Source organism: Azolla caroliniana, unplaced genomic scaffold (genome assembly GCF_043228905.1).
Source record: "Azolla caroliniana isolate FFs.n. ecotype wild unplaced genomic scaffold, voAzoCaro1.0.p SCAF_7, whole genome shotgun sequence".
Taxonomy (NCBI): Eukaryota; Viridiplantae; Streptophyta; class Polypodiopsida; order Salviniales; family Salviniaceae; genus Azolla; species Azolla caroliniana.
The window spans coordinates 382,121-408,064 of NW_028230442.1; the positions used below are offsets into that span (position 1 = coordinate 382,121).

Genomic DNA, 25,944 nt, shown 5'->3' on the forward strand with positions numbered 1-25,944 from the left:
TCATTCTTGAATAGTTTGACCCTATGACCAATATAGTAACCATGGCTTGACCGGGGATGTAAAATCCGCCAGTCTTTATGGACAGTTTGATTCCTCGATGCAATGTCTCGAAGACATGATGGCAAGCAAAGGAAAGAGTAAACAGAAATCAACATCCTCGTACGGTAAGAAAGAACCGAGACAAATGACCGGACAAGAAAAACGCATACACATTCACATGTCTTCGGGGTCTCCTTGGCTAGAGTGCATGTGGATCCACTAGACCCCCACCCACTACACATTGGTACCCAATCCAAGTTCTAAACCATGGGGTGTCCGTGTGAGCCTCCTGGTAAGCCTTCCTTATTCATTCTTTATAAGTGAACTCCTATGGTTACAACTTACAACCATACAAATATTTTTTCTTTTGTTTTCGATTAGATGATGGCTGAAGTAACGAGTTCATGGTTTTCTTCAGTGATTCCGTCCATCTCACTTGGTATGCTTTCCTCTCCTTTCCTTGCTTTGATTCTGTTTTCTTGGGGTCTCATGGTCACACAATCAATCAGTCAGTCAATTTCCAATATGTTCTACATCATTTCAGAATCAGCTTTTTGATTCTCCAAAGGAAACAAGTAATGAAACTACGTCGGTTCTGCTTTTGGGCCCATAAAGATCCACATAAGCTTCTTTAATGTGTAAATAAGTTTGTTTGGATTCTCAATAGCCTACTGCGACTAAAGTTTGCTTCTTAACCCTAACATAGTATAATGAAAAAAAAAACAAATCTTCCTCAATCCAGTAACAGGGTATTGGAAAAATCTTGTTAGTGAGGGTATTGAAACATATTCTTAACTGTTCCATGACATGTTTGAGGGTGTTTCTATATATGCTATATTACTATTTAAAAAGTCTATATTTAATTGGTGGTAATGTATATCTACAAACAATTGTTTTTCAGGTGGATTTCAAGGATATGACCATAGAAACTGCCTCAATTTTGCTACAATTTCCACTATTAAGGTACCATTAATGATTCAATAATGATGACTTCTGGATTCCCATCCCACAAATTCTCATTTTTCAGTGTTTTATATCTACTCTTCTCTGGAAGACATGGAATCTGGAAAAGAACTAAGAAGTGGAATATGATATTTATCTTTTTTATCGTGAGGATTTCTCATTTTATGTAAATAAGAATCTGTTCTTACAAAGTTTGTAAATGAAAGAACACACTTTATCATGGAGGGGATTGGATGTCACATGAATGTTTATGTTCTATGGCTTGATTGGCTATGTGAAAGCACTACCCTGAGAAAACCATTATTGGAATTAAACAGCATACCATATTTGACCTAAACCATTGACATGATATGAATTGTAGGCAAAAAAAATTAGTTGGGGTCCCTATTTAGAGTGAGTTAATATTGCTTTCTTATAATGCAAAACTCCAGCAAAATGTGGACAGAGTTTTGAGAGGAAAGGCCATGCTTACTGCAAAGCATCTAGCTTGTTTATTATTACGACGGAATTGTTTAGCAACATTATTCGAACACATAATCCAGCTATCTTAGCTCTGTAAATCTTATAATAGTTTGTACCATTATGGATGTTGTTGGAAGACATACATTATTATGTATAGCTTTATAATTCCATGTGTTTGGCATATCCATCTTCTTTTAAGGTGACATGTATATGTCAAGAAGGTTAAAAACCATAAATGTTTTCTTTTGTTTCCCAGACAAGTGGTCAAGCTGCCTTGAAACTTAAGGATTTCAATGGTTCAAGAAGGAAGCATCGTAACTTCAAAGAACCTTTGAAAATAAGGAAATGTTCTTCAAGTATTGTGGTAAGGGGATTGCCAGATGGAGAAGAGGATAAATGGCTCAGAGAAGAGAAGAGATGGCTCCGCGAGGAAGAAAGATGGCTCAGAGAGGAATCTCGATGGAATACTGAACGCAAGGCATTGGTAGAACAATGTGAGATTCTCAAACAAGAGATTGTTGCCTTAAATGCGAAAATAGTTCAGCTGCAAAATCAAATAAAAAATGAGGAAGAAAATGATGGATCTATTTCGGATCTTATTGTCAGCTTGACACAGCTTTTGCAGTCTTTGAATACAGTAAGTTCTGTAGAATCTGGAGTTCCCTCAACCATTGCTCAAATCCCACCCATTTCATCGTCAGCTACAGATATCAGTATTCTTATAGATGATGTAAAATTAGAATACCCTAAAACACCAGTGGACATCAAACTAGAAGAGCCAAAAACACCATTGGTTGAATCTCCCACATCGAGCCCAAAAAGGATAGAAACCTCTGTCTCTGTGAACAGTAGAATTTCTGAGATTCAAAATCCAAGTCCTGCTAGCTTAACAAGATCCAAGAGAATCTTGAAAAGAGGTTCAGAAGGAGATGATGTCAAGGCTATGCAAGTAAGTTATTGTATTTACTTGTTTTGAACTACTATTAGACTAATTTTAATTTAAGACATGAACGAATATTTGTTTAAACCTCCACAGGAAGCTCTTGAAAAGCTTGGATTTTATTCTGGAGAAGAGGATATGGAGTACTCAGTATACTCAACTGGTACTGAGAGAGCCGTCCAAACGTGGCAAGTAAGCTTGTAAGCTGACATGAGATGATCGATTCCAATAAAGTGAGGAGTTGTTTAAACTCATTTTCTTCTTAACAACTTGGCATTGGTAAGAGGGACGAAGTTATTTTTTCTAATAATATGAACAGGCAACTCTGGGGATATCAGAAGATGGAATTATGACATCAGACCTTTTGGGCAAACTTCTTGGAGAAGATGGTGATGCTTCAAAGAAAGCTGCATCACCTTCTAAAGTACAATTCAGATCTCTGAACAATATATTTTTTGAGCAAGTGTTGTAGGACCATGCAAAAAAATAAATTGATTTGATCGAATGTGAATCATATATTCTTCAACTTTAACCACACATCAAATTCAAATTGCAGGATGATACAGTCAAATCCACTGTAGAGACACAGTCTATTAAAGTATCTTTTACAGCCCCAAAGAACCAAGATTCTGTTGTTCCACCTATTCCAGCACAGAATCTCTCAGTTTCTGCACCGAAAATGCCATCCCCAAGTCCGGCAAAGGTAAACACATTTCATGAATCCGATAGGCGTGTGTACCTCCTCGGAGAAAATAGATGGGAAGAGCCCTCTCGTTTAAATGGCAAGAATGGTACTGTTGCTACTATCAGCAAATTGGTGCTGGGGGAGAACTGCTATTCTTGCAAGGGTGTAGGCAGTATGCTATGCACAGGTAAAATTACTCTCATATTCATTTTCCCCATCCCCACAAAATCCTTCTATTTTGACCACTTAGATCAGAATCTACTAGTTTTCATCTTTACTTTGCATAAAATCTGCCTCCACACAATCAATTTGTAGATCATCTACTTTTCCCATCATTTTCTCTTAGGATGTCCAACATGTAGAGGTTCAGAAAACATTGTATTTCGATCACGTGAAGTTACTAATTATGAGTAATTATCTCTTGAAAATTCTATTAGGATATTTATTGTTTGCGTTTTTCTGTTTAGTTGATTCCCAATATGTCAAAAGCTTATTTTCCTCATTTTATGTCCGGTGACACTATGAAAGTTGTAGCATTTATATTCCGCGAGAAATTGTTTATTGACCACTTAAGACCGACTAATTTCGTATCTTTATATTCATGGAAATTCTCTTTATTGATTAATCACTTGTAACAGATTACTCTATAAACTCCCCCTTGTTCATGACTTTTCACCGGTATACTTTGTTCAAGTGTGTCAATTAATCACTCCAATATACTCCCATCTCAATCCTAGTTGTACATTGTTATCTTAGGATGTTCATTTGTCTTTTCGATTGGGTAAAAAAACTTATACTCCATAAACTAATGCTTCAGATTAATACACACTTGAATTTGTTAGTTTGTTTTATATCCAAACATTTATTTATCATTTTCTTAGAATGGCAACCTTCCGGTTTCTTCTTTTTTCTAGAATGCGAAGGCACAGGGGAGCTGAATGTGGAGGAACAGGTAATGTCTTCAAGCAAAATGCTACATGTTTTGCATCAGTTTCTCTCTCTCACTCTAACCCAACCATATGAAGAAGGATCTGAAGTTGTCTTTTCCATAAAAGGTAGTATTTTTTATATTTAACAAGGCTACTGATGTGTGTGTAATGAATGTGTTTGTATAGTTCCTGGAATGGGTAGATGAAGGTGCCAAATGCCCATATTGTGAAGGCGAAGGAGTTCTTAACTGTGATGTATGTGATGGGAAAGGAATAAAAACTCCATAAGGTTTCATTCATATGGAGAGACCACTTTTTCGAGGAAGAAATGGTTGGTTTGGAGAGCACTTGCCATTCCACTTGCCACATATGGACGTGTACCACATATTTACTTCATAGCCAGAAAGGAATGTGTTTGATTTCTCAAATACAAATGTTTGAATTGGTCTTGGATGTTCTGTGTTTATGCATTATCTAATGTACCTTTGTTCATCACTCTGGAAATGTATATGTATGTTCAAGCAACATTAATTTGTGAAGAAATACCTTTGCCAAGAAAGTTAAGAGTGTCTTAAATATTCATCAAAAGTTTCTTTAGCAATTGTTGAACCTACTCCTTTTGAAATTTGTACATAACAAAAATCCTTATGAGGGTTTTCCAGCTGCATTCAGCAGTTTTCTTATTGATTTTGTTTTTTTCCAATGGGAATTTCGGTGTCAAGATTGCGTGCATTTTGATGGATATGATTATTGAGTTGTATTGCTAGGAAGTATGCATGAACACATCGAATTTGCAAATGGAATGGGACATTCTAACTAGCATAAAATCATATGTAATTCACAAAGTGGTGCACTAACAGGGTTCAGAATATGTTGAGATGCATATTTTTCATTGTGGATATATTTATTTGGATATGTCTATAACCTATTGCGAGCATGCGGAATATGCAAATACATTAAGGATTGATTGTGTGAAATTTGGAAGGTACAGTCTAGACACCCCTTTAAGTAAGGGGTAATATCAACTACACCCATTGCATTTCCCAAGGTAGGCTAAAAATAATAGGGTGCATCTCTTGTAAGTTTGATCCTTAGTATTCTCTTGAAAAAATAATAGGGTAAAGTAATTTTTATTTCATTCTTGTGTGTTTTTCAAACTTTGTAATGAGGGCTATATTGCACGAAAGATAGAATGAATAAAATCTTGGGAACGAAAAAAAAACTATATAAGCACATTCTCAAATGTTTTCGAGGACATGGTTTTATTATTATGTGGAGCACATGATAGCAAATTGGATGTCATTCATACATTTCTCCATGTAAACTTATGATGTTGATTCTCTTTTACATGTTCGAATACATATAATTCCAATAGAAATCAATCATACACAATATGTAGCTTTGGGTAGTAAAGAATAAGATTTGGTATGTTCATGCTGGATAGAATCACACCTATGGGACCGAGACAAATATTTTTTTCTTTAAGTGACAATCCCAATAGATGATGTGCACATATTGCACAATTGCATGATCATTAGTGGTGAATCAAATGGTTTGGTAAAGAATGCTTTACCAACATGTCACATCTTATCTTTCATTAAAGCAAGAGAAATCATTAAATTTTAGAAGTGAAGTTGAAGTCGTCTAACCCTCGTCTACATACATTTATTTCCCTTCATTTCATGAAATGCGTCAACCTCCTCCAATATTTTTAGGAGAGTTGGCAATTATGCTTTTGGTTTTAGGAAAGACTTCAAGGTTTGTTTCGCTATCATGTACATACATACCTTGAACATCTCTCTCTCAAAGCTAAAGGAGCTTTAGCTCTTGGAGGTCTTGTGAAGTTAACCCTAGGTCTTTTAACTTCACCTTATGCTTTTCTCTTGCCCTTCGTCGCCTTCTATTTCGCGTCTCCCTAGTTAGGGTGGCCAATCCAAGCAAAAACAACCTTTCGAGAAGTTCTGGATAAGATAAAAAAAAGAAGAAGAAGGTTATGAGTCATCTTCTGACTATCTTATCTTGTGTAGTCAAATGTGTTGAAAAGCTGCTATATGAAGTACACGCACACGTCATAAATGGCATGGGTTCAAAACTCATAAAAGACAAAACAACAAAGTTGTTGTGGATAACTACAACACTAACAAAGTTGTCGAGAATAACATATATATATATATATATATACACACACATAGTGATAGAAGCATTAAGAACCCACGTAGTCATAGTCAAGGAGCTCCTCAATCTATCACTCACTCTCTAGTTAAGTAAGTAGTTTTGTTGTTGATCAAGACACATTCATGGAAACAAGGAAGCTTTGGATGTTGCCACTCCTAGCCCTCACTCTCATCCACTTCTCCCCATCTTCTTCTTCTTCTGCGAATCCTGCCCCGCTAGCGCTACAACTCGCGGATCTCATCGTCCCATATCCCGAGGACCCCCCACTCCGAATCACAACCATTGATCTACTCCACCAAGGCTTGTTCGACTCGCTGGGAACTTTCAGCTCCGGGGCTGGATTTGGCCTCGATACGACCGCCAACACCACCTCCGTTTACGAGTCGGATTGTACTCTCGCCAAGAAGTCCGGTTTCACATTCTACGAGCTCGCGCTTAAGCTCGGTGGTGGTGGTGATCATCGTGCTAATTCCAAGGTACGCTTTTCTCTAAAACCAACAGTTGTCCGACTTCCATACAAATGCGATGCACCATACGGATTTGTAAGCACTCATTACGGAGTAGCGGCTCTTGGACCGGAAGCCTCGGCCCTACCCCGACAGATCTCAGCTGCCAAAGGTAGATAAGATAGCTAGCTAGTTCTTCTCTATGATCATTGCATTCCCTTGTTTCTAGTTTCTCATTATTCTTATTTTTCGAGAGGAGGAGGATTTTCGCATCAATATATGATGCTTAGATTGCATTGCCTGAGTCTTGATGTTATGGTTTTTTTCCCTCTTAACTATTCTAGTTATTGTCTGGATGATTTGTGAAGGTCTCCCTCCTACATTCGCCTTTTGCTTCCCCACTGTTAATGTAGTCAAGTCGGGCAATGGCTCCATCTTCTTTGGTGCTCGATCGTCGTCTTATCCATTCAAGCTTCCATTGCTAAGAATCCCCATGACTATTACCAATCACTACTCTCTGCGACTTACTGGCGTCCAGATGATAAAAGGAAACAACAATGCTCCGGCGGCGAAGAAGCTTTCCTTGACAAGCAATGGCGGGCTAAGCATCACTGTTTCTACTCAATCATTTATATCCTTCCCTGGCAATGTGTACAGCTACATCTACAATGAGATTATCAACAGCCTTTCACAAAGAGGTATTCCAGAGTATAAATTTGATTTAATACCATATCCATCCAGTGGCTGCTACAATTTGACAAACGCTGATCTTCTTGCCTCTCCTAAGATCAAGCTCATTTTCTCAAGCAAGTATGTCGTGGTGCTTGATGCTTCCAACTATTTTATTCTTACCGGAGGACTCATATCTTGTTTAAGGATTTACGAACAGGATAGTGCCATCTTTGGAACCACTGCACAACAGGGCAGGCTCGTAGAGTTTGATTTGGAAAAGAAGACTCTTGGGATTAGTGAGCCACTTTCAAAGTTCAACTTGTCTTGTGCTCTCAAATTCCCATCAAAATAACCCTCAAGCAAGGCCATATGTAGAAAACCACAAAACCAAACTTCTTTCTGAAGTGAATTTGTGTTTTGCTGTGAGCTTTTTTAATCGAGTTTTAGTTGAAGTTACTAATAGACACTATTACTCTCTAGGGTATGTAGTTAAAATAATATAAACTTCAGTTCAAGCTAAGAATAGTTCCGTTTATTTATGCTATCCAACGAAGCTTTGGTTGATGTCACTCTTCTGAGATTTCCAATAGGATCTTAAGATATCGGGTGTGTTGTTTGTGCTAATTACGAACTACCACAAGCGGTGCTCTGATCAAGATTGAGCATGTGTTTCTTGCTAATTACTTGCATATACACTTCAGGTGGGTATGCCAGTACATGTCAAGTCAGAACCCGTTAAACAGAGAGAGAGCAGGCCATCCCCACAATATTGAGCATGTGTTTCTTGCTCAATATTTGGATGTAAAACTTTGGTTGAAATTCCATTTCCATTTCAAACTTGCTTAATATTTGGAGGTGGATGATTTAATTGAATATTCCATCACATTTCAGCTAAAGGTTAAGCATCAAATAGAGATCAAGCATGTCATTCCCACAGGTGGAAACTTATTTTGTACAACTACTTAATTGGGTTCTACTTTCTAAAGTTTAAGTAATCTCTATGTTGTCAGTGTGCATGTGCTTTGCGCGTTAGATAATGTGAGTTGCTTTGGCCATCCTAGCATAGTCTTCATAGATCACTGTCATTCTTTCACTAGCCACCAACAACAGAGTATTGGGAGCGTTATGGGATTCAATGTCTCCCAAAGAATTTTTGATGTAATTGGTATTGTTGTCAAGGGGAATACTTCTCTCATGTATGGAGTACCCTCATAATTCTCTAATGAATAATGGATGCACATATTTCTGGGTTCTATTCACATATTTCAAGACATATGCAAAGGTCACAATCAGACATCACATAGTAAATATTTTTGACACCTTACATGTTAATCATGCCAATATATGGCTTTGCCTATTTTCAGCAGCATAAATGTTACTCATACAAACATATGCCGCAGCATGCTTTTCATCCAATCTTACTGCATGCTTGAAAGCTATTTTTGCAAGGTTTACATCTCCCCATTTTTTACAAGCACCCATCAGAGATGTCCAAACACGAAGATTATCATGAATAAGCATCTTCTTGATAATTTTAATTGCCTCATCAAACTGACCTGCACGTCCGAAAAGATTAACCATGCATGCGTGATGTTCAAAACTGGGTAGGATGCCATAGCTTATGCTCATACTCTCAAAGAACATTTTCCCTTTATTTAGCAATCCCGAGTGACTACATGCATTAAGCATAATATTGAATGTGATGAGGTCTGGCTTAACACCATCTACTATCATTCTTTCAAATAATTTCACAAAAATCTCATCTTTTCCAAGCTGTGAATAGGCCATGATTAATGCACTCCAGGATGCTACATTTCGAACTGGAAGTATGTCAAACACTTCTTGTGCTTTCATAAGTGAACCACATTTTGCATACATATCTACCAGTGCAGTGCCAAGCAAAACATCTTTTTCTAGCAAACCATCTATACATACAATCTTAGTATGAACTTCCTCACCCTTGTGAATCATTCCTGTATCACCACATGCTTTCAAGATGGACACAAAGGTAATAACATTTGGTGATAAACCCTCGCAATGCATCCTTTGGAAAGAATGAATAGCTTCTTCAACATGCTTACGCTGGTCAGCATATCCTGCAATCAATGCATTCCATAAGACTTCATTCCTAACACAACACTGGTCAAATGCTTCTAGTGCCTTCGCAATTGCACCACATTTGGCGTACATATCCACTAGTCCAGTACTCACAAATATATCTTTTCCAACTAGGCCAGCTCGGATAATCTCCCTATGTATTTCTTCACCCTTGACATTCTCTCCAAGGCTACTACATGCTTTTAGAATGGAAACATATGTTAGTGCATTGGCTTTTAGGCCACCTCTTTGCAACTCTTCATAACACTGCAATGCTTCTTTACCATGGCCACATTGGGCATATCCAGTAATGAGAGCTGTCCATGAAACCACTGTGTGAACTCGAAGATGATCAGATGCATTGCGTGCATTTATAATGTCTCCACATTTTACATACATATCAACCAATGCAGCCCCCACAAATATGTCATTTTCTATAACCTCTACTCTGATTATCTCAGCATGTATTAATTTTCCCTTGTCATGGTCTTGTAGTTTTCCACATGCTTTGAAAAGGCAACAAAATGTGATTGCATTGGGGGCTAATCCTTCACAAAGCATCCTTTGAAAACAAGTGAAAGCTTCATTGTTATTATTATTGCTGTTATTATTGGCATATCCTGTGATTAATGTATTCCATGAGACAACATCTCGGAAAGATAGCCAGTCGAATACATCATTGGCCTTTTTCAAAGCTCCACATTTAGTATAGAAACTAACCAAAGTATTGCCAAGATAGGGATCTTTTGCAACACAATCACCTTTAAGGATATCAGCATGTGCTCTGCTCAAATCCTTGTGATGACCAAAAACCTTCAGAGAGGCTCCAACATGAGCCTTCATCCATACTCAAGCCATTACCACGTCTATTTGAACTCCAATATGACTTCGTTCATCAAGAAAATGTTGAATATTAGAATAAACCCTAAAACCCTCTAGTTTCATGAAGATATGGTAATCATTACCCTAAAGTCCAGCAACAAAAACATAAAACCTTGTTGATGACATCAAGAAATACCCACTGTCTGATGTTTATTTACTCGTCTGTTTCTTCGCCATCGTACACAAAACCTATCCTATCTCTGTATCTGAACCTCAATTACGCAGTTAAGTAAGGTGTCACCACCAATGTAGGTCCCAAGATAATGGTGGGTTACCGGCAAAAGTCCATGGATCTTGAGGTGTGACGAGGCATTCGATGAATGAATCGTTGCACCTCGAACAATAATATTGCAGAGCTATCGACCATGGATGGACCCATCCCTTATCATGATCTCCACCTTAATTTGCATGAAGCTTTCACGATATAAAGTTTTCGAAAACATCCTATTCATTGAAATCAGTGATCTCTGCCTTAATCACTGAGCCTGCATATCCGTAGAGCACTTACTCTTTCCAAAACTATTGGATTAGATTAGACCTACTCTTCACACCCTTTTTTCACCTCAACATTACACGCACCGACTTCACATCCTGTCCTTTTTTCGAGTTTTTCATAATTATATTAGATCTTCGACGTCGACTCAAGGCTCATTTCACACAATCGCTTCAAAATAATCAGAAAAGCCAGCAATATTTGTCTTCCCAGAGAAGCCCAACGCGGATGAAATGGTCAGATCTGCATTGTAAATAGTTAGACACAGCACGTTTAATTAATTAACCGTCACATTTTGATCCATGTTCCAATAATTAAGAATCAAGGCGCCCCATTAAAATGTCTAAGGAAATGACATGTCTTGTCTTCCTGTTTTGTATCATGCCACAAACTTTTAACTCATTTATAATAACCTATTAGACATTATATGCGCATATTATTAAGGTTTTCTTGTTTACAAAGAGAGAACTATGGACATAGCGTAAGGAATTAGGACATTTTGTTGCGATGTTTTTAGAACTCCATGTAAGCCAAGCCATTATGCAACAGATTCGTCATCATTCTCAAGCACAATTACTAGGGAAGGTCCACACCTAAAGTGACTTGACATGTTGTTGCACCCACTCAACTCTAGCATGTGCAATACAACAATTACCATAGGGGGAAACACCACAATATCCCCAATTCATAATATAAGCACCATCATACCTCTTTATGTTCTCAAAAATACCAGAATACCCCAGTACTCACAGATATTGTCTTACATGGTGTCTTTTTATGATTTCACCAAGTATGACCCAATGTCGGTATGCATTCTTTATGATCATTTTCATTTATACAAGAAGAAAATGGGAATTCGGATTTAGTAATAGATTGTCAATGAGTTTGTGCATCTAATAATAATGCTAACTAATATCATTAGAGCATAGATTAGTTCACTAATCACAAAAAGAGGCCATGCGTTGAGTTGGGAGTTCTGAGGATGGGGAGAGTGAATGTTGAAATATACATGGGTACTATATATTTTTTGTGGCTACCACCATGAATATGAGCATTATGGGATGGAAACGTGATTTTCCACCTCATGAAGAGAGATGGAAATGTGATGCAAGAACCCTTTCAATCCAAGAAATTATCCATATGAACCAAACATCTTAGGAGCTACAGCATGAAATATAATGTCATAATTAACTTTCATGTAGCATATAAGTCTTTAAAAAACTGACTGCAATATTTCATTATTGGACACTTCTTAATAAACTAAATGTGAATATAATCACTTAGATTCAAACATGTGTATGTGGAAGGAAGTCTTTAAACTTGCCCTTAAGAGCATGTCCTCAATCCATTCCAATGGACATCATGTCCAGCAGAAAAGGAATGACAAAATAAAAGGCACCTTCTGATGACTGATATTTTTATTCATGAATTTTATAATCATGCCACATTAAAAAATGAAATACTTGGACGGAGAACAGAGTTTATTTTCGTATTATCACCCAGCCACATTTTGCATCCGATTCCTTGTTTTTTCTCAGGGTTTTGACTCATAAAACATTCTTCAAACAAATTTATGGCTAGGAACAGTCTCATTCACACTACCATTTAACAAACTTATCAAGAAGGAGCCCCCAAGTAAGAGGCAAGTCGCAAGAGGTCACTAAACACGCCTCCAGCAGTCACCTCAGCTCCAGCACCCGGACCCCTCACAATGAGTGGTTGCTTGAAATATCGTAGAGTAGTGAATGCAATTATGTTGTCACTGCCTTCTAGCTGTGCAAATGCATGTGATTTAGAATATCGCCGGAGCTCCACACTTCCAGTTTTTGCAATCATATCAACCACCCCTACATACCGTAAAACCTACAAATTTTCCACACATTCAGATTTACGCCACCATACTAAAATAGTGCATAGCATGTAGCATCATGAGCACATGAGTGGAAAATTTTACATATCTCTAAGCGCTTCGAAGGTAAGATGAACTAAAATAGGCATATAATAAATTTCGTAGTCACATTAATCTTAATTTGGGTATCTCCGCTACAATAGTGAATCTAATATTATTGCATCACCAAAACAGTGATAACTTTAGTCACCTCGTTGGTGCTCTCTGCTTCTTTCCTTAGCTTTTCTATCTCTCCATCATGATCTTGGAGTCTCTTCAGAAAGTCCTCTGTTGAACAAGCCTCCTGTACATGCACATGCTCTCTTTTAAATGTTACTCATATTTATTTACATCTCTCTCTCTCACACACTAGCTATATCCTGGTAATAAGCCGTATTTTTATGAATATTTAGATCTGCGCACTCAATGACAGTGTGGAATGTAGAAGTTGAACTTATGACCTTCTAATTTTCCAATGTACAACTAAGCTAGATCTGTTTGGTCATCTCTTTCCTCCAAAAGAATGCAACACACAAACAAAGCAATAGTGGTGTGATAGAAAAAATCCATACATTACTTTTTGGTAATATGGAAATACACTGCTGGTTTTCTTTTCTTCCGTGCCTTGTTAGCAATGGACACGGTTTCGGCTCAAACCGAACCGAACCGTTAAGCCATGGTTTAACGGTTTATTGGTTCCAAACAAATTTAATGGTATGGTTTGGTTTGGATTCTCAATAAACAGTTCGGTTCGGTTCTAAAACTCAGGTTTATAGGTTTACAAGTTTGGTTTAAAGGTTTAAGGGTTTATAGGTTTTTGGTTAACTTTTGTTTTTTTACCTTAATAGTTTATTGATGTAATGGTTTAATTAATGTTTTTTTATTGATTTAATTAATTTAACTTAAATGTTTATTTAATTTAATGGTTCAATTAAAGTTTCTTTTATTGATTTAATAAAATTAACTTAAATGCTTATTTAATTTAATCTATTTTTGTTTCTTTAGATGTTTAAATAGTTTGACTTAAGTGATTAGGTTTAAATTTTTTATTAAATGGTTCAGTTTGGTTTCACCTTTTCCCTAAACGGTTTGGTTGTAAATGGTTTGGTTTTAACTTTTTCTTAAATGGTTTGGTTTAAATACTGAGAGTTCATAAACCGTTTGGTTTGGTTTTGTTTTAAATAAACGGTTTGGTTTCAGTTTGGTTTGGTTTCTTTGCCTTGAAACCGAACCATGCCCATTGCTAGGCCTTGTCTTCAAGAAGCATAGGGCTTTTGTGTGCTTCCATCCACAACAATTAAAAATTTTGGTGGTAGTTTCTAACTGAAGCTGCTATAGCTCTTGATGGGTTTTTGCACTGTTTTGTATTGAAATGCCATAAAGTTATAAAGCTATAGATCTTGATGGATATTTGCACTGGTTTGTCTCCAGACATCTGTATCAGGTGGCTACATTGTTTCCGCTTAATGTGAAAAGGCCTAAATTACGATATTATATCCAATCTAATATGTTATAAAAGCCTGGAAGGCAAGATATTTCAAATAATCTTCAAATTTTTATTTTAACATGATTTTGGGTGAATAGTATCTGCAATCCCACATTTTGTTGTAACAGTGGACCAATCTTTAAAAAACTTAGTCATCAAAATAGTCAAACATTTCCAAAACTGTAATTTTTCATTTGTGATATACGGACTGATAATCAATGCATGGTCATCTCACATCGGACTTTTTCCCTGGTGGTCTTGCATGAAAATCTCTGAGGTGTATATTGGAAGGGCCTGCGGGTTCTCAATGCGTGTGTATTGGCTCTATGTCTAAGGTGTGAAATCAAGACAGCATCGTGCATCCTTCTGGTAGGTTGTGATCTTGTAGACACTATCAGCGATATTACAAAAAGTGCAGTGGAGAGTGCTTGACACATCAGGGATTTGTTAAGCTTGACGTTACCAATCAGAATACTTGAACAAGCTATAGTAAATCCTCTTATTGCATGTTGCCACTCTCCAGAATTGGATCCATCAAAAGATCATGAGCAGCTTCAAAGAGCTACAGAAACTAAAGCAGCTAGGTCTTGTATGCCATTTAAGTTGGAAAACAAGTTCTAATTTGATTGACGGCTTCCTTACATTCAAAAGCTCTGGTACTAAACAAGATACCACATTTCTTTCAGCATTAAAGGTCACTGACACATTTACGTATAGTGCCTTCTTCTCTAGATCATTTAGTTTCTTCTTTAGTTATACTAGAGGTAAATTTGCTCTCAACACAGAATTACGAATATGATTACTTGCTTTCAGCATAGGATTAAGGGTATGCTTACTTACCCGCAAGGGCTCAGGTACTAAGCTCTGTATTGGAACACTTTCTAGTTCCAGCTTCAACCCTGATTCTCTTGCAAGTATCGTAACCTAATAATATTGGCAGTAAACGTTTCTCAAAAATGTATTAATATTTTGGGCTCTCTATTACTAGTAAACCTACGTTCATATAAGCTAACCTTTCTTGCAACATCCATGCCTGAGAGGTCATCACGAGGATCTGGTTCTGTATAACCTGCAGCCTTTGCTTCCAGGACAATCTGACTAAAGGTCTTATTTCCATTGAAATTGTTGAAAATATAGCTCAATGTTCCACTGCAAATACCTCAAAAAACATCATTCAAAATCTGCTACGAAGCTATAATTGTTTTACTGTATAGCATTTCCTAGATGCATCCCAGAAAATTAAATATAAAATTAACCTTAGAATCCCTTCTATACGCTGTATTTTGTCACCGGTTTCAAGAAGACCTCTGAGTGTGCTGATAATAGGAAGTCCAGCCCCAACTGTAGCTTCATAAAAGTAATGTGTATAAGACTGCCTCTGAAGAGCCCTCAACCTTAGATACTTCATGCAAAAGTAAAGCAGATAAAAGTCAAACAAACATCTCACATCTGTTGTATGAATTGAATCCATAATACTAGAATGAATAAAAGTTCATGGAAAGCCTCTCCTCCATCCAAGTAAGCTACCTGATCTAAAGGTCCAGAATTGGCTTTCTTATTGGGGGTAATAAGGTGAATTCCCCGTTTGATCCACCAATAATAATGTTTTGCTACATCTGCACTTGCTGTACAATCCACAATTACTGTGTTTGGTATAGAGTGAATTGATTGCAGGTGATCAGTAAATTTGTTGATATTTGCTGGTTCGCCCTTCTCCTTAAGCATATCCTTCCACTTATCAATGTTGATTCTCCTATTATCCAGATAAAAAAAATTCAAATTCACCAGGACTAAAATGTCCAATTATCAATGCAGTTTCTCCGGCTATATTTTATACAAATTTCACTATTCTGCAATTGTGCTCTAGTACATTCTAGGAAAAAAAGATGTACCTAGACAATAGTCTCTTAACACAGCATATAGACACGTAAACAAAATACCTCATTTGATCAGATGATGATACATGTGTGAACATACACATACTTTTTTAACATTTCATACTATCGGTGAGAAACCTCCATGTATACATATCCTTTTTTGGATACATATATACGATGTGTATATATACAAACAAAAAGGCAAGGATTCACAACTCAGTGTTATTAACTGATTTCAATCAATTGACAAAGAGCTTACATATCATCCAGAAGCATTGTCTTCGACCCCATTATCCCCATGATACGAAGATCAATATTGAATTCTTCCTTTAGGGTGGCTGCCTGTTGAAGATTCCATGAAAATCTTTATAAACATTTTTCTAAGGAGCTATCTGTTGAGACAATTTCTAGTATAGCTATTAGCAAGTATACCTGTTTCCTCAGTTGTTCAATAAGCGTCCCACCAATCAAACCTGGACCTACAATGCCCACAGCCATTGTAGTCTTTGATAGATAATATCTTGAATGAACAGCCTTGAGAGCTTTCACAGAATCTTCACGATTAACGACAATTGTGAGATTGTACTCAGAGCACCCCTGAGCTATTGCTCTCACATTAACATTGGCCTGGAAATCAACAATGCATCAAAGTATGATTTAGAGTTGCACAATACCCTCTGACAAGATAGCACAGGTTGTTACCAGCCCACTGCCTTAAGTTATAATAAAGAAACAAGTTACCTTTGCGAGCGCATTGAAAACAGTCGCACTAACTCCAGGTGTACTAGCCATGCGCTGACCAACTGCTGCCAGAATGCTACAGCTATGAATTACTTCCACCTACAAGGAGAATTTTATAAATTTAATTCTTTTTTAAAGACCAAGAAACATTCATAAAAATAAATGGTATGCAATAAATACAAGAATACCTTAGACAGTCGCCCAGCTTCCAATGCTCTTTGAAATTTGGCCTTTAGAGCTTTCGCAACCGCTTTAACTTCTTTCTCTGGGACGGCAAAACAAACCGAATGCTCACTGCTTGCCTACATAACAAATGTGATTATACCAATAAGAACCTTTCTGAATACATTCCATACAAAAAGATAAAGAAACTTTCTTACCTGCGAGATCATAACTACATTAGCTCCAGTATCTTTAACAGCTTCAAAGATTTTACTTGCAGTACCGGGAACACCAGCCATCCCCGTTCTGAAAATAAATTAGACATATTAGAATTCAGTTAGCATGCCATTCAAATAGAAACATATTTCACCATGCATCATATTATTACCCTTCTACATTCACAAGAGCCACATTATCTATGGTAGCAAATGCTTTCACTGTCGAGAACTCTTCACGACCATCATCAGATTGAACACCATCAACTTCCGGCATAGGATGGCGCCAGATCTTTGTCCCAGGAGCAGCAAGATTGAACACATTTCTTATTGTGATAGGTATGTTATAGTTCATCACTGGAATAATCGTTCGTGGATGCAGAACATTGGCTCCAAAATAAGACTTTAAAAGAAAGTGTGTAAGATTGTAACCTCTTGTGAAGTTTAATACCAAAGAAATAACAAAGACAAAGCCACCTAGCATGCTGCAGACTTACCATCTCCCATGCTTCTTGATATGAGAGTGTGCTCAGGATTACTGCTTCACTAACTGCCAAGATATTGTAACATTAAAATTCAACCTAGAGAATAATACAACACACTACAATGGAAAATCTAACAAAGAGGCCTGGAGAAATTTTAACCGTCAGAAAAATACACATTATCAATTCACATTTCACCAGACTTCTTAACAAGGGCAACATCATGTCCCAAATAACAGATAAAAATATCATAATACTGGGATCTATGACTCAAACCCGCTTATGGGATCTACTGGAGGCCAAAGATTGTGCAACCTCTCTTTAAATATTATTAAGTATCAAAAGGCAGAAGGGTACAGTTACTACAATACGAAGTGCATCTACCTGGTCATGTTTACTTCCCTATGAGAGCCTTATGTCTTAACTTAATAGGCTGAGAAAATATTAGTAAACTTAATTAATAAGAAAGAAAAAATTTAGTACCTTTTCTTGGGTCTGCACTGTATACACCATCAACATCAGTCCAAATAGTAACTTGCTTAGCTTGAAATAATGCACCAAAAATGGCCGCTGAAAAATCACTGCCATCTCTCTTTAGAGTTGTTGGAACATTATCTGGAGTGCTTGCAATGAACCCCGTTACGATTATGGTGTCCTGTGGATTCTGATTATACCAAGCATTGAGCCTTTCATTGGATGCATCAAAGTCTGGATCTACTTGGTTGGTAGAAGTAGGATTGACAATAAGAACCTCCCTTGCATCCATCCAACTACAACCCAAACCCCTCTGAATAGAATATACAACTCAAAAAATATCTTTAGCTTTCAATGGCCATAATAGCAATTGCTTAATTTGAATATTCAAACATCAGGTTACTCAGAACTTCATGAGCATACCTTTCGCACTGTAGCAGAAAGAATTTGAGCAGACCAAAGCTCACCATGACCAACAATTAAATCAGAGAAAGACTCAGTACAGTATCCAGCTGCATGACCACAAATTTACATCTCAATATTCAGAAATATAGATACAAAAGCAGTAAACGTCATTAAGCAACTCTGAGATACACAAGAAAATTTCAGGAACAAACTAGCTCCTGATATTTGAACAAGTATATATAGATAGATGGATAGACGTCTGTATATATATGTATACTGTATACATATAGACACATGTATATATACATACCTATTTGCATTGCCTACATATGATTCTAAATACTAACATTTGAACATATAAGGGTACACGTGTAAGTGTATGTGTACATGTAAATGTAAAACATCAAAACATCAAAATAGAAAAGGTCCAGATAGACTTTATGTATGCTCAGACTGACACAGTAGCTAAAGTATGGACACAAGCATGCAACCAGGAAATAGCACAAGGTTTTTCTCCAGATGGCTAAAGACACAAGACAAAGGAGGGGGATAGAAATCAGCACATAAAATATCGCACAATCAAGTTGGGATATTGTACAGCTAAACTTCTAGATGTAACATCAACTTAGTGAATGGGCCAAAAGAACAGAACAAGAGAGCTTCAGACAAGCAGGTTTCCAACTCAAACACATCATTATTGGTTATCTCGTTTGTCAATGAATCATGATGGAGGAGGTGGCATAAAGGCGACCTTTTGGTGATTTTAAAATTTCAAGAAGGATTCTGCCACAATTTGAACATGCATAAAAGCAAGGATGGTGGTCCAATTATACAAACAAGGAAGATGCAGGCTGAAGACAAACGAAATCTTTCCTTGAGAGTCCATAAAAATCATGGAAGTGAAAAATGATGCCCTCTGCCACATATTCCATTCAGTCTATGAATTGAGCAACTAGACGAGTTCATTAAAGAACCCCTAGCAGAACAAGAGGAAAAATCAGTCATTGGGCATTTCATAATTGCTTTTGAATTTCGCAAACATTGTGCTTTTGGTATACTCTCATCTGAGACTGCATAAAAGCTTTTAGATACAGTGCATAATTTCTGTGGAAATAGTGACCCAGCAGTCAACATAGCTAAGACCAACATCATCACGGTAAGCATGTCAAACCTGAAATGCAGCAGCCGGTAATGTTCTATGAAGAGGAGGCCATTGAAGTAGTTCACAGCTTCAATAATATTGGATTTGAGAAACTTAGTAAACATGAAATAGAAACTGTCCAACATAGACCTAAATTTGAGTACTATCACAGAGGCATTAATACTACTGCACACTATTGTTACCGAGGACACCTGGCCAATGCCCACGCTCACATCTGGAAACTCAAATCTAAGATAGTGAGGTACGCCATCACACTGATGGGCACATGCCCACATGTTGGAAACGGACTGGCTGAATGTTGAACAGGAGAACAAAATATATCACCAATGTTTCCTAAACGTACCAGAAAGAACAACTAAGCTTGATGTTACTCTTAATAAAAAAAGACAACCACATCTCTGAATGGTAACAAAAGAGATTTGACATTTTCACATGAAAAACTTAAATAAGTCAACAATGTATATGTCTTGGGACAAGTTCAAAGAGAAAATAAGATGATCATACATATGTTTTTAGGGTAAAATGCATCAACTAACAAAAGCCAAACTCAATTACTTTCAAACAGTTGTGATACTCACTATTACAAGAAATTATGGTCATTTAAGGAAATTGTGTATAGAATAGATCTCAGCTGGCAGTAGGACGTTGTACATGCAATTGGACTATTAGCTACCGCAACAAAATCTGACAGGAGTCAGAAAAAAATCTAGTTAAAAGATCATACCGATATAGATTGCCTGCAATAAAGCTTTAAGGTTTTGAATATCTGCCTCCAGATTTTTCAGGAAATCTTCTAGATCTGAGCCTTCGACCAAAAGTGAGACTGCAGTATCTCTATGCTTCTCATATATTATAGCTAAATCAGCTTCATAAGATTTATCCTTCGATTCAGCTTTGTCAAGGAGACTGTACATAAGATCTGTGACCTTCGACATAGCAGAAACAATCACAACTTTCCGAAGTGAAGGATCATCAGCAATTATACCCGATACATTCCATATTCGTTCCCATGTGCCCACGCATGTGCCTCCAAACTTGTGTACTGACCAAGTGTCACCTCTTGGTAAAGTTATTGTTTCGGAATTCTGGCCTTGAGTTACAATATCTGAATTTGAGCAAGAGAGGGACAGAAGGAAAGAAATCAGTAAATGGGGTTGCGTGAAGGGAATCAAAGACACATAAACACACATATGCTCTGAAAATCTGGAAACTGCCAGCTTCAAAACAATTAAGTGAGTGAGACAACCAGAGGAATTATTCAACATTCATACCTGCAAGGGTAGCTTGAAATTTAGTGGACGATGGTCTTCCATATCTAATTCTGCAACAATGGTTCTTGAAACTGGTATGTCAAAGCACAAACAGTTATCATATGACACGCATAAAAAATAACAAATGCATGTGGGAAACCCCAGTATTAATGGAAATAATGATACATGTAGTTACTGGTGTAAATGCATGTCAACATCAATGAATGTGTTAATTACAAGACAACATGAACTTGATGTCCTATAACAAAAGCAAACATGATATATGTATATGCAGTAAATCCAAATGTTTATGTACCTGAATTAGTAGACCTCTATACATATACCTAGTGTATGTTCCCAAATGCTAATGCAAGTATATCATTCCATTCCATCTTAAACGAACATAGATAAATTCAAGGTATGTAGATGCACCCACAAGGGCATATCTCATTGTGAATGTATACAGTTAGAAACCATGTGTGTGCGTGGACATAATATCCTCTATAATCATGCATATTTCATAGTTTTTATATGGAGGAAACATATTGATCAACGCAAATAATTATGTGAATTTTTTCTCATACCCTCTTCCCGTTCATTATCATCTAAATGTATTCTCATAATGGAAAACAAAGGCCTCAAACAAACACACAAAGAATGTATCAACCCAAAGCAAGCGATTATGTGAGCATTTCTCATGCTCCTTTCTCATTAATTTTTACATCAAGGAGCAATAAAAAAATAAGTGACACAAATGATTATGGGAATAAGCAACAATATATGGTTTTTTTGGCACAGATAATAAAGAAAAGTACTCTCTTACCTTGTCGAGAAGGTTCCATGGAACCTCGGTCCAGACAAGGCTTTAACCCCATCTACAACAGAATGTGGAGAGAACAGAGATACATTGTTGGTGCAAGGACTCTGAGTAGCCTGCTTCCGAAGAAGATTCGCGGACATCATCGATGGAGGGGAGCAGGGCAAACTCATCCTCTCCAGAACAGAAACAAAAACAACAATTGGGGCAAGATTTCCCACTGAAATTGATATGTGTTTTGGAAAGGTTCTGTGATAAGGAGGAGGGGAAGGGGGTGATGGTGATGGTGATGGTGATGGTGATGGTGATGGAGCAGGGAATGTGGGCTCAATGGCTCCTTCACATGTGATAATGTTTATGAGACTCTATGTATGCCCCCATACAAAAACAATTGACAATCCCCAAGATGTACAAGAAGAGAGAGAGAGAGAGAGAGAGAGAGAGAGAGAAAGCATATATCTGCAAAAGTTAGAAGGGAGTACTAATGTGGCAATTTTCGTTATTGAAATTCTTTCCTCAATGGAGTGGAGTGGAGTGTTCGTCTTGCCTATTGCCAATTCAACATGTTCCGCTACCATTCGTGTAGCGTAGTTAGTGGGTGACGACCATACACTATTGTGACACCCATTGTAATTAGTGTTTTTCACACACATTTATTAATATAATTGTGTGCTTTCACCAAAAGAGAAATAGAGACAGAGACAGAGTTTGCCCCGATGGATGTGGTTCAGTTGATAAGGTTTCCCAATGGAGACCGAGAGGTCATGGGTTCAACCCCTACATTCCACAATGACATCTAGTGAATTAAGAGATACTTATGAAGTAATAAAGAGGACTAGGGTAAGCTAATTATAATAAGAAAAAAAGGGAAAGCATGTAAGCCTCGATGAATGTGGCTCAGTTGGTATGGTCTCTGATTGGAGACCAGGAAGTCATAGGTTCAACCCCTACATTCCACGATGGCATCTAGTAAATTAAGAGACAATAACAAAGAGAGAAAGTGTATAATAGCTTTGTTGGTATGGTTGCCCATTGGAGACCAAGAGGTCATAGGTTCAACCCCTACATTCAACAATAGCATCTCGTAAATTTAGAGATATCTAACTATGGAGTAATAGAGAGGTGAGAAATTTAGGAAGTATTGTAATGACTTACCATTAGGGTAATTACGATAAGAAGAGTGAGTGAGTGAGTGATCAATCCCCGACATAATCTTGAAAAGTCTCAAGTGCCTTTCAAAAGCTTGGAGAGGCCATACACGCAGAGGAGAGTTTATCATTTGCTCGTGATGAAGTTTGCCGATATAGTAACATGTGTGGACATTTACGTTAATCAACCTAATGTAGCGGACAATTGTATATAGTATATGAAATGTTGGTAGGGGATGCTTGGGGATTTAAGGGTTGGTTCATGTTGGTAGGGTAACATCACATTAATTGGTCAATATGACAACAAAAAAATGCCCTATTGGTTCATGGACAATTGTTTTAGGAGAAATATGATTACAAAATACGTAGAGTAAATGTGATGAAATGGTGTTTCACCCTTGTTATAGATATATGCTCATTAGGTCCTAGACAATTGTATCTTTGGCCGCAATATGGATGGTTATGATTAGCAAGGTACATCAGTAGAGAACAACTTTAGTAATAATGGTTGTTGGTTTAATCAATAATTAGGTGTGAGCTTCCATCAAACCTTAAGATGATACCCATAAGGCCAAAGATAAGCAAGAAGCTTAGGGGAAGTCTGGCCTAACCGATGTTGAAAAATCAAAGAACGAATCATTGTTAGGGGTGACACACAATCAAGAGTTTTGCTTTTGTATCGAGTTTCTTCTTTGAAAGAAGATATACTTCGTTGGACACATTTCAAGAACTGTTTCTCCAAAATAGAGTAGAATACACCAACATTTTTTCATTCTTTGGCATCTCTCCATCCATTATGGATTGGTGTAAATGCCCCTATGGTCCCCACCAAGAGGCCAATACAATATGAGTTTCCTATCAACATATGGACAATAAAACTAGTCCAAGAATCATTAGACAAGGTATTCAATAACATCAATTGTTAAATTTTGACACTTGGTTTCCAACAAGTTGCTCATACACCTTGGTACATACTCCCCATGATCGGAAGCATACCTCAAGGTCTAGGGTTTTAATTTCACCACCCAATCTCTGTCTAGATTTTCTAAGAAGCTGTTGATTTTTTTTTTGAATTTTAAAGAAACAAATAATTTGTTATCCAATGATTTTTTCGTCAAATTTGGCTTTAAAAACTCACCTTCATGTATGGAAACTTTATTTTCTATAGAAAGGAAATGTGTTTTTAGTTCAAGAGGTATGTGCTAACACTTTTTCCCTAAAAGAGCAAATTTACAAACCCATTTCATGTTTTCCTCCTAGCAAATGACTTTACAATTTTGCATTCATAACTCAATGCATTGAAAAATCACAATATGAAAGGCCATAACAACAATTAAAATGTTATTTGTGTTTGCTTGCATTTAAGTAACTAGCATATCAAAATTAAAATATGATGTGTACATAAGTGAAATGTATTGTTGGAAACATGTGAGACGTTTATAAAGCTATTAATCCAAGGTATTTGTTTCACTTTTCCTAAATTGTAAGCCACAATGGTGTACGGAAGATATTTCTATGACATGATCATGTAGAAACATATCTAGAAGAATTCCTTATGATAAGTGGCGAGTCGGTGACCTGAATTATTGCATAAAACAAGTCTTGGCTCCATATACACCCTAACAATTATATATATATAACCAAAACTTAATCATTGCATAGCCTAAGATTGAGATTCAAGAATGATTCCATCAATACAAAACATCCAAAATATATCTTAACATTTTAAAGGAATTTCGTAATGAGACGGAGGTATCACATTCAAGGTGTTTAGTATCTTGAATTTCCAGTAAAGCTCTCTTGTCCTAACTTCTTTTTTCAGTATTATGCATTCTTACATTGTCCAAGCCTCTTTATCTACTGAAATATTTCAACATTGTTCTGTATCAAATACAAAGTATATATTAATGTTCCCCGTTGTCAAAATAACTAAATTTGTGAATACTTTGAAAGGAAAGGTATGATTTCCTTAAGAGTAAGAAAGAATTGCTTAGTGTCGAATAAAATTATTTCCAAATATGAACTAAAATAAAATTCCAATTCTGATTTATTTAGCAATCAGATGGATCACAAACTTTGCTCCCATGAAGGATGTGATGTTTTGCTACACTAGTTTGTCAAAAAATCAATCTGGTTAGATTCCTAAGGGAAATGTCTTATTTTCAATCTCAAGATAAATATTCTATTTTCAACAACGCAATAATACAGAGTCATTCTAGATATGCCATGCTGCGATATTATGTCAAGATTATTAAAATCTTAAAGAGCAATGTTAGTAGGGCCTATATAAACTAGAGGATCTTTAGTCCTGATGGATAAAACATCCAATTTCTATTATCTATTGGTGAGCCTACCAACTTGAAAATCCCCATAAATTGATTGTATCCGATTATTGACTATGGAAGTTTCAAATAGAGAGAGAGAGAGAGAGAGAGAGAGAGAGAGAGAGAGAGAGTAACGTCTTCTAAGGCCAAAATTGGCCCATGAGACAAATGGTTTACAACAAAAAATGGGATATTTACCCATTCATCTAAAGTAAAAAATAAAAATAAAAATAGAGTTTTAAGCTAAATAGTTCTAGTAAAATAAAATAACAAACATGTTCTACAATGAAAATGATGTTATACTAGGCCTAATTTCATTTCCATCCAAGTCTCTCGAAGAGAAGCGGGAGGTCAAAGGGTTTCGATGTGGATGTGGCCCATGGCCCCAATGTAAAAGTTACCCCAACCATAACTTCTAGTCGACGTAGCTCACATTCCCTTATCTTCTTAATCCTTTCTACTCCGTAATAGAGAGAGTGTGTGTGTGTGCGTGTGTGCGTGTGTGTGAGTGAGTGTGTGAGTGTGTGTGTGAGTGTGTGTGTGTGTGTGTGTGTGTGTGAGTGACTCTGTGTGTGTGTGTGTGTGTGTGAGAGAGAGAGAGAGAGAGAGATCTATGGGGTAATAGAGATGTGAGGAAATAGGATTTTGAACCTAAGATTCAGGGGGTGATAGCAATGTAAGTGACTTACCACTAGGCTAAGCTAATTACAATAAAAATTAAAAGAAAAGA

At 36.9% G+C, this 25,944-nt stretch overlaps 4 protein-coding genes across 4 annotated transcripts; 2 read left to right on the top strand and 2 right to left on the bottom strand.

Moving 5' to 3' along the window:
• The first annotated feature begins 377 nt into the window (after nt 1–377).
• Nucleotides 378–4,679, top strand: PTAC5 (plastid transcriptionally active 5). The gene is made up of 8 exons (XM_087322688.1): nt 378–478; nt 941–1,002; nt 1,721–2,413; nt 2,501–2,596; nt 2,724–2,828; nt 2,961–3,276; nt 4,004–4,041; nt 4,205–4,679. The coding sequence occupies exons 1-8, from the start codon at nt 421–423 to the stop codon at nt 4,304–4,306; spliced, it is 1,470 nt and encodes a 489-aa protein (XP_087178814.1). The 5' UTR covers nt 378–420; the 3' UTR covers nt 4,307–4,679.
• Nucleotides 4,680–6,206: 1,527 nt separating this feature from the next.
• On the top strand, nt 6,207–8,169 carry LOC147861402 (uncharacterized). The gene is made up of 2 exons (XM_087322330.1): nt 6,207–6,811; nt 7,008–8,169. The coding sequence occupies exons 1-2, from the start codon at nt 6,316–6,318 to the stop codon at nt 7,661–7,663; spliced, it is 1,152 nt and encodes a 383-aa protein (XP_087178456.1). The 5' UTR covers nt 6,207–6,315; the 3' UTR covers nt 7,664–8,169.
• Nucleotides 8,170–8,643: 474 nt separating this feature from the next.
• LOC147861403 (pentatricopeptide repeat-containing protein At2g03380, mitochondrial-like) lies at nt 8,644–10,251 on the bottom strand. Its single transcript, XM_087322371.1, has one exon. It carries the CDS (start codon nt 10,249–10,251, stop codon nt 8,644–8,646), a length of 1,608 nt encoding a protein of 535 aa, XP_087178497.1.
• A 1,932-nt stretch (nt 10,252–12,183) lies between these two features.
• LOC147861404 (bifunctional aspartokinase/homoserine dehydrogenase 1, chloroplastic-like) lies at nt 12,184–24,034 on the bottom strand. The gene is made up of 20 exons (XM_087322372.1): nt 24,029–24,034; nt 23,887–23,943; nt 21,749–22,107; nt 20,947–21,017; nt 20,400–20,780; nt 18,532–18,620; nt 18,118–18,421; nt 17,650–17,702; nt 17,326–17,555; nt 17,156–17,243; nt 16,964–17,077; nt 16,776–16,874; nt 16,467–16,661; nt 16,294–16,376; nt 15,685–15,910; nt 15,414–15,559; nt 15,171–15,306; nt 14,998–15,081; nt 12,883–12,975; nt 12,184–12,646 (listed from the first exon to the last, which is right to left on the bottom strand). The coding sequence occupies exons 1-20, from the start codon at nt 24,032–24,034 to the stop codon at nt 12,401–12,403; spliced, it is 3,060 nt and encodes a 1,019-aa protein (XP_087178498.1). The 3' UTR covers nt 12,184–12,400.
• Between the last annotated feature and the right edge of the window lie 1,910 nt (nt 24,035–25,944).

Excerpts from the sequence above, each read along its gene's own strand:
- PTAC5 (XM_087322688.1), top strand. The coding sequence starts at position 421 with ATGATGGCTGAAGTAACGAGTTCATGGTTTTCTTCAGTGATTCCGTCC. Across the intron at positions 479-940 it reads GATTCCGTCCATCTCACTTG|GTGGATTTCAAGGATATGAC; the intron begins GTATGCTTTCCT and ends ATTGTTTTTCAG. Across the intron at positions 3,277-4,003 it reads AGGCAGTATGCTATGCACAG|AATGCGAAGGCACAGGGGAG; the intron begins GTAAAATTACTC and ends TCTTTTTTCTAG.
- LOC147861402 (XM_087322330.1), top strand. The coding sequence starts at position 6,316 with ATGGAAACAAGGAAGCTTTGGATGTTGCCACTCCTAGCCCTCACTCTC. Across the intron at positions 6,812-7,007 it reads ACAGATCTCAGCTGCCAAAG|GTCTCCCTCCTACATTCGCC; the intron begins GTAGATAAGATA and ends TGATTTGTGAAG.
- LOC147861403 (XM_087322371.1), bottom strand. The coding sequence starts at position 10,251 with ATGAAGGCTCATGTTGGAGCCTCTCTGAAGGTTTTTGGTCATCACAAG.
- LOC147861404 (XM_087322372.1), bottom strand. Across the intron at positions 18,621-20,399 it reads ATTGCAGGCAATCTATATCG|CTGGATACTGTACTGAGTCT; the intron begins GTATGATCTTTT and ends GTGGTCATGCAG. Across the intron at positions 16,662-16,775 it reads TTTTCAATGCGCTCGCAAAG|GCCAATGTTAATGTGAGAGC; the intron begins GTAACTTGTTTC and ends GTTGATTTCCAG.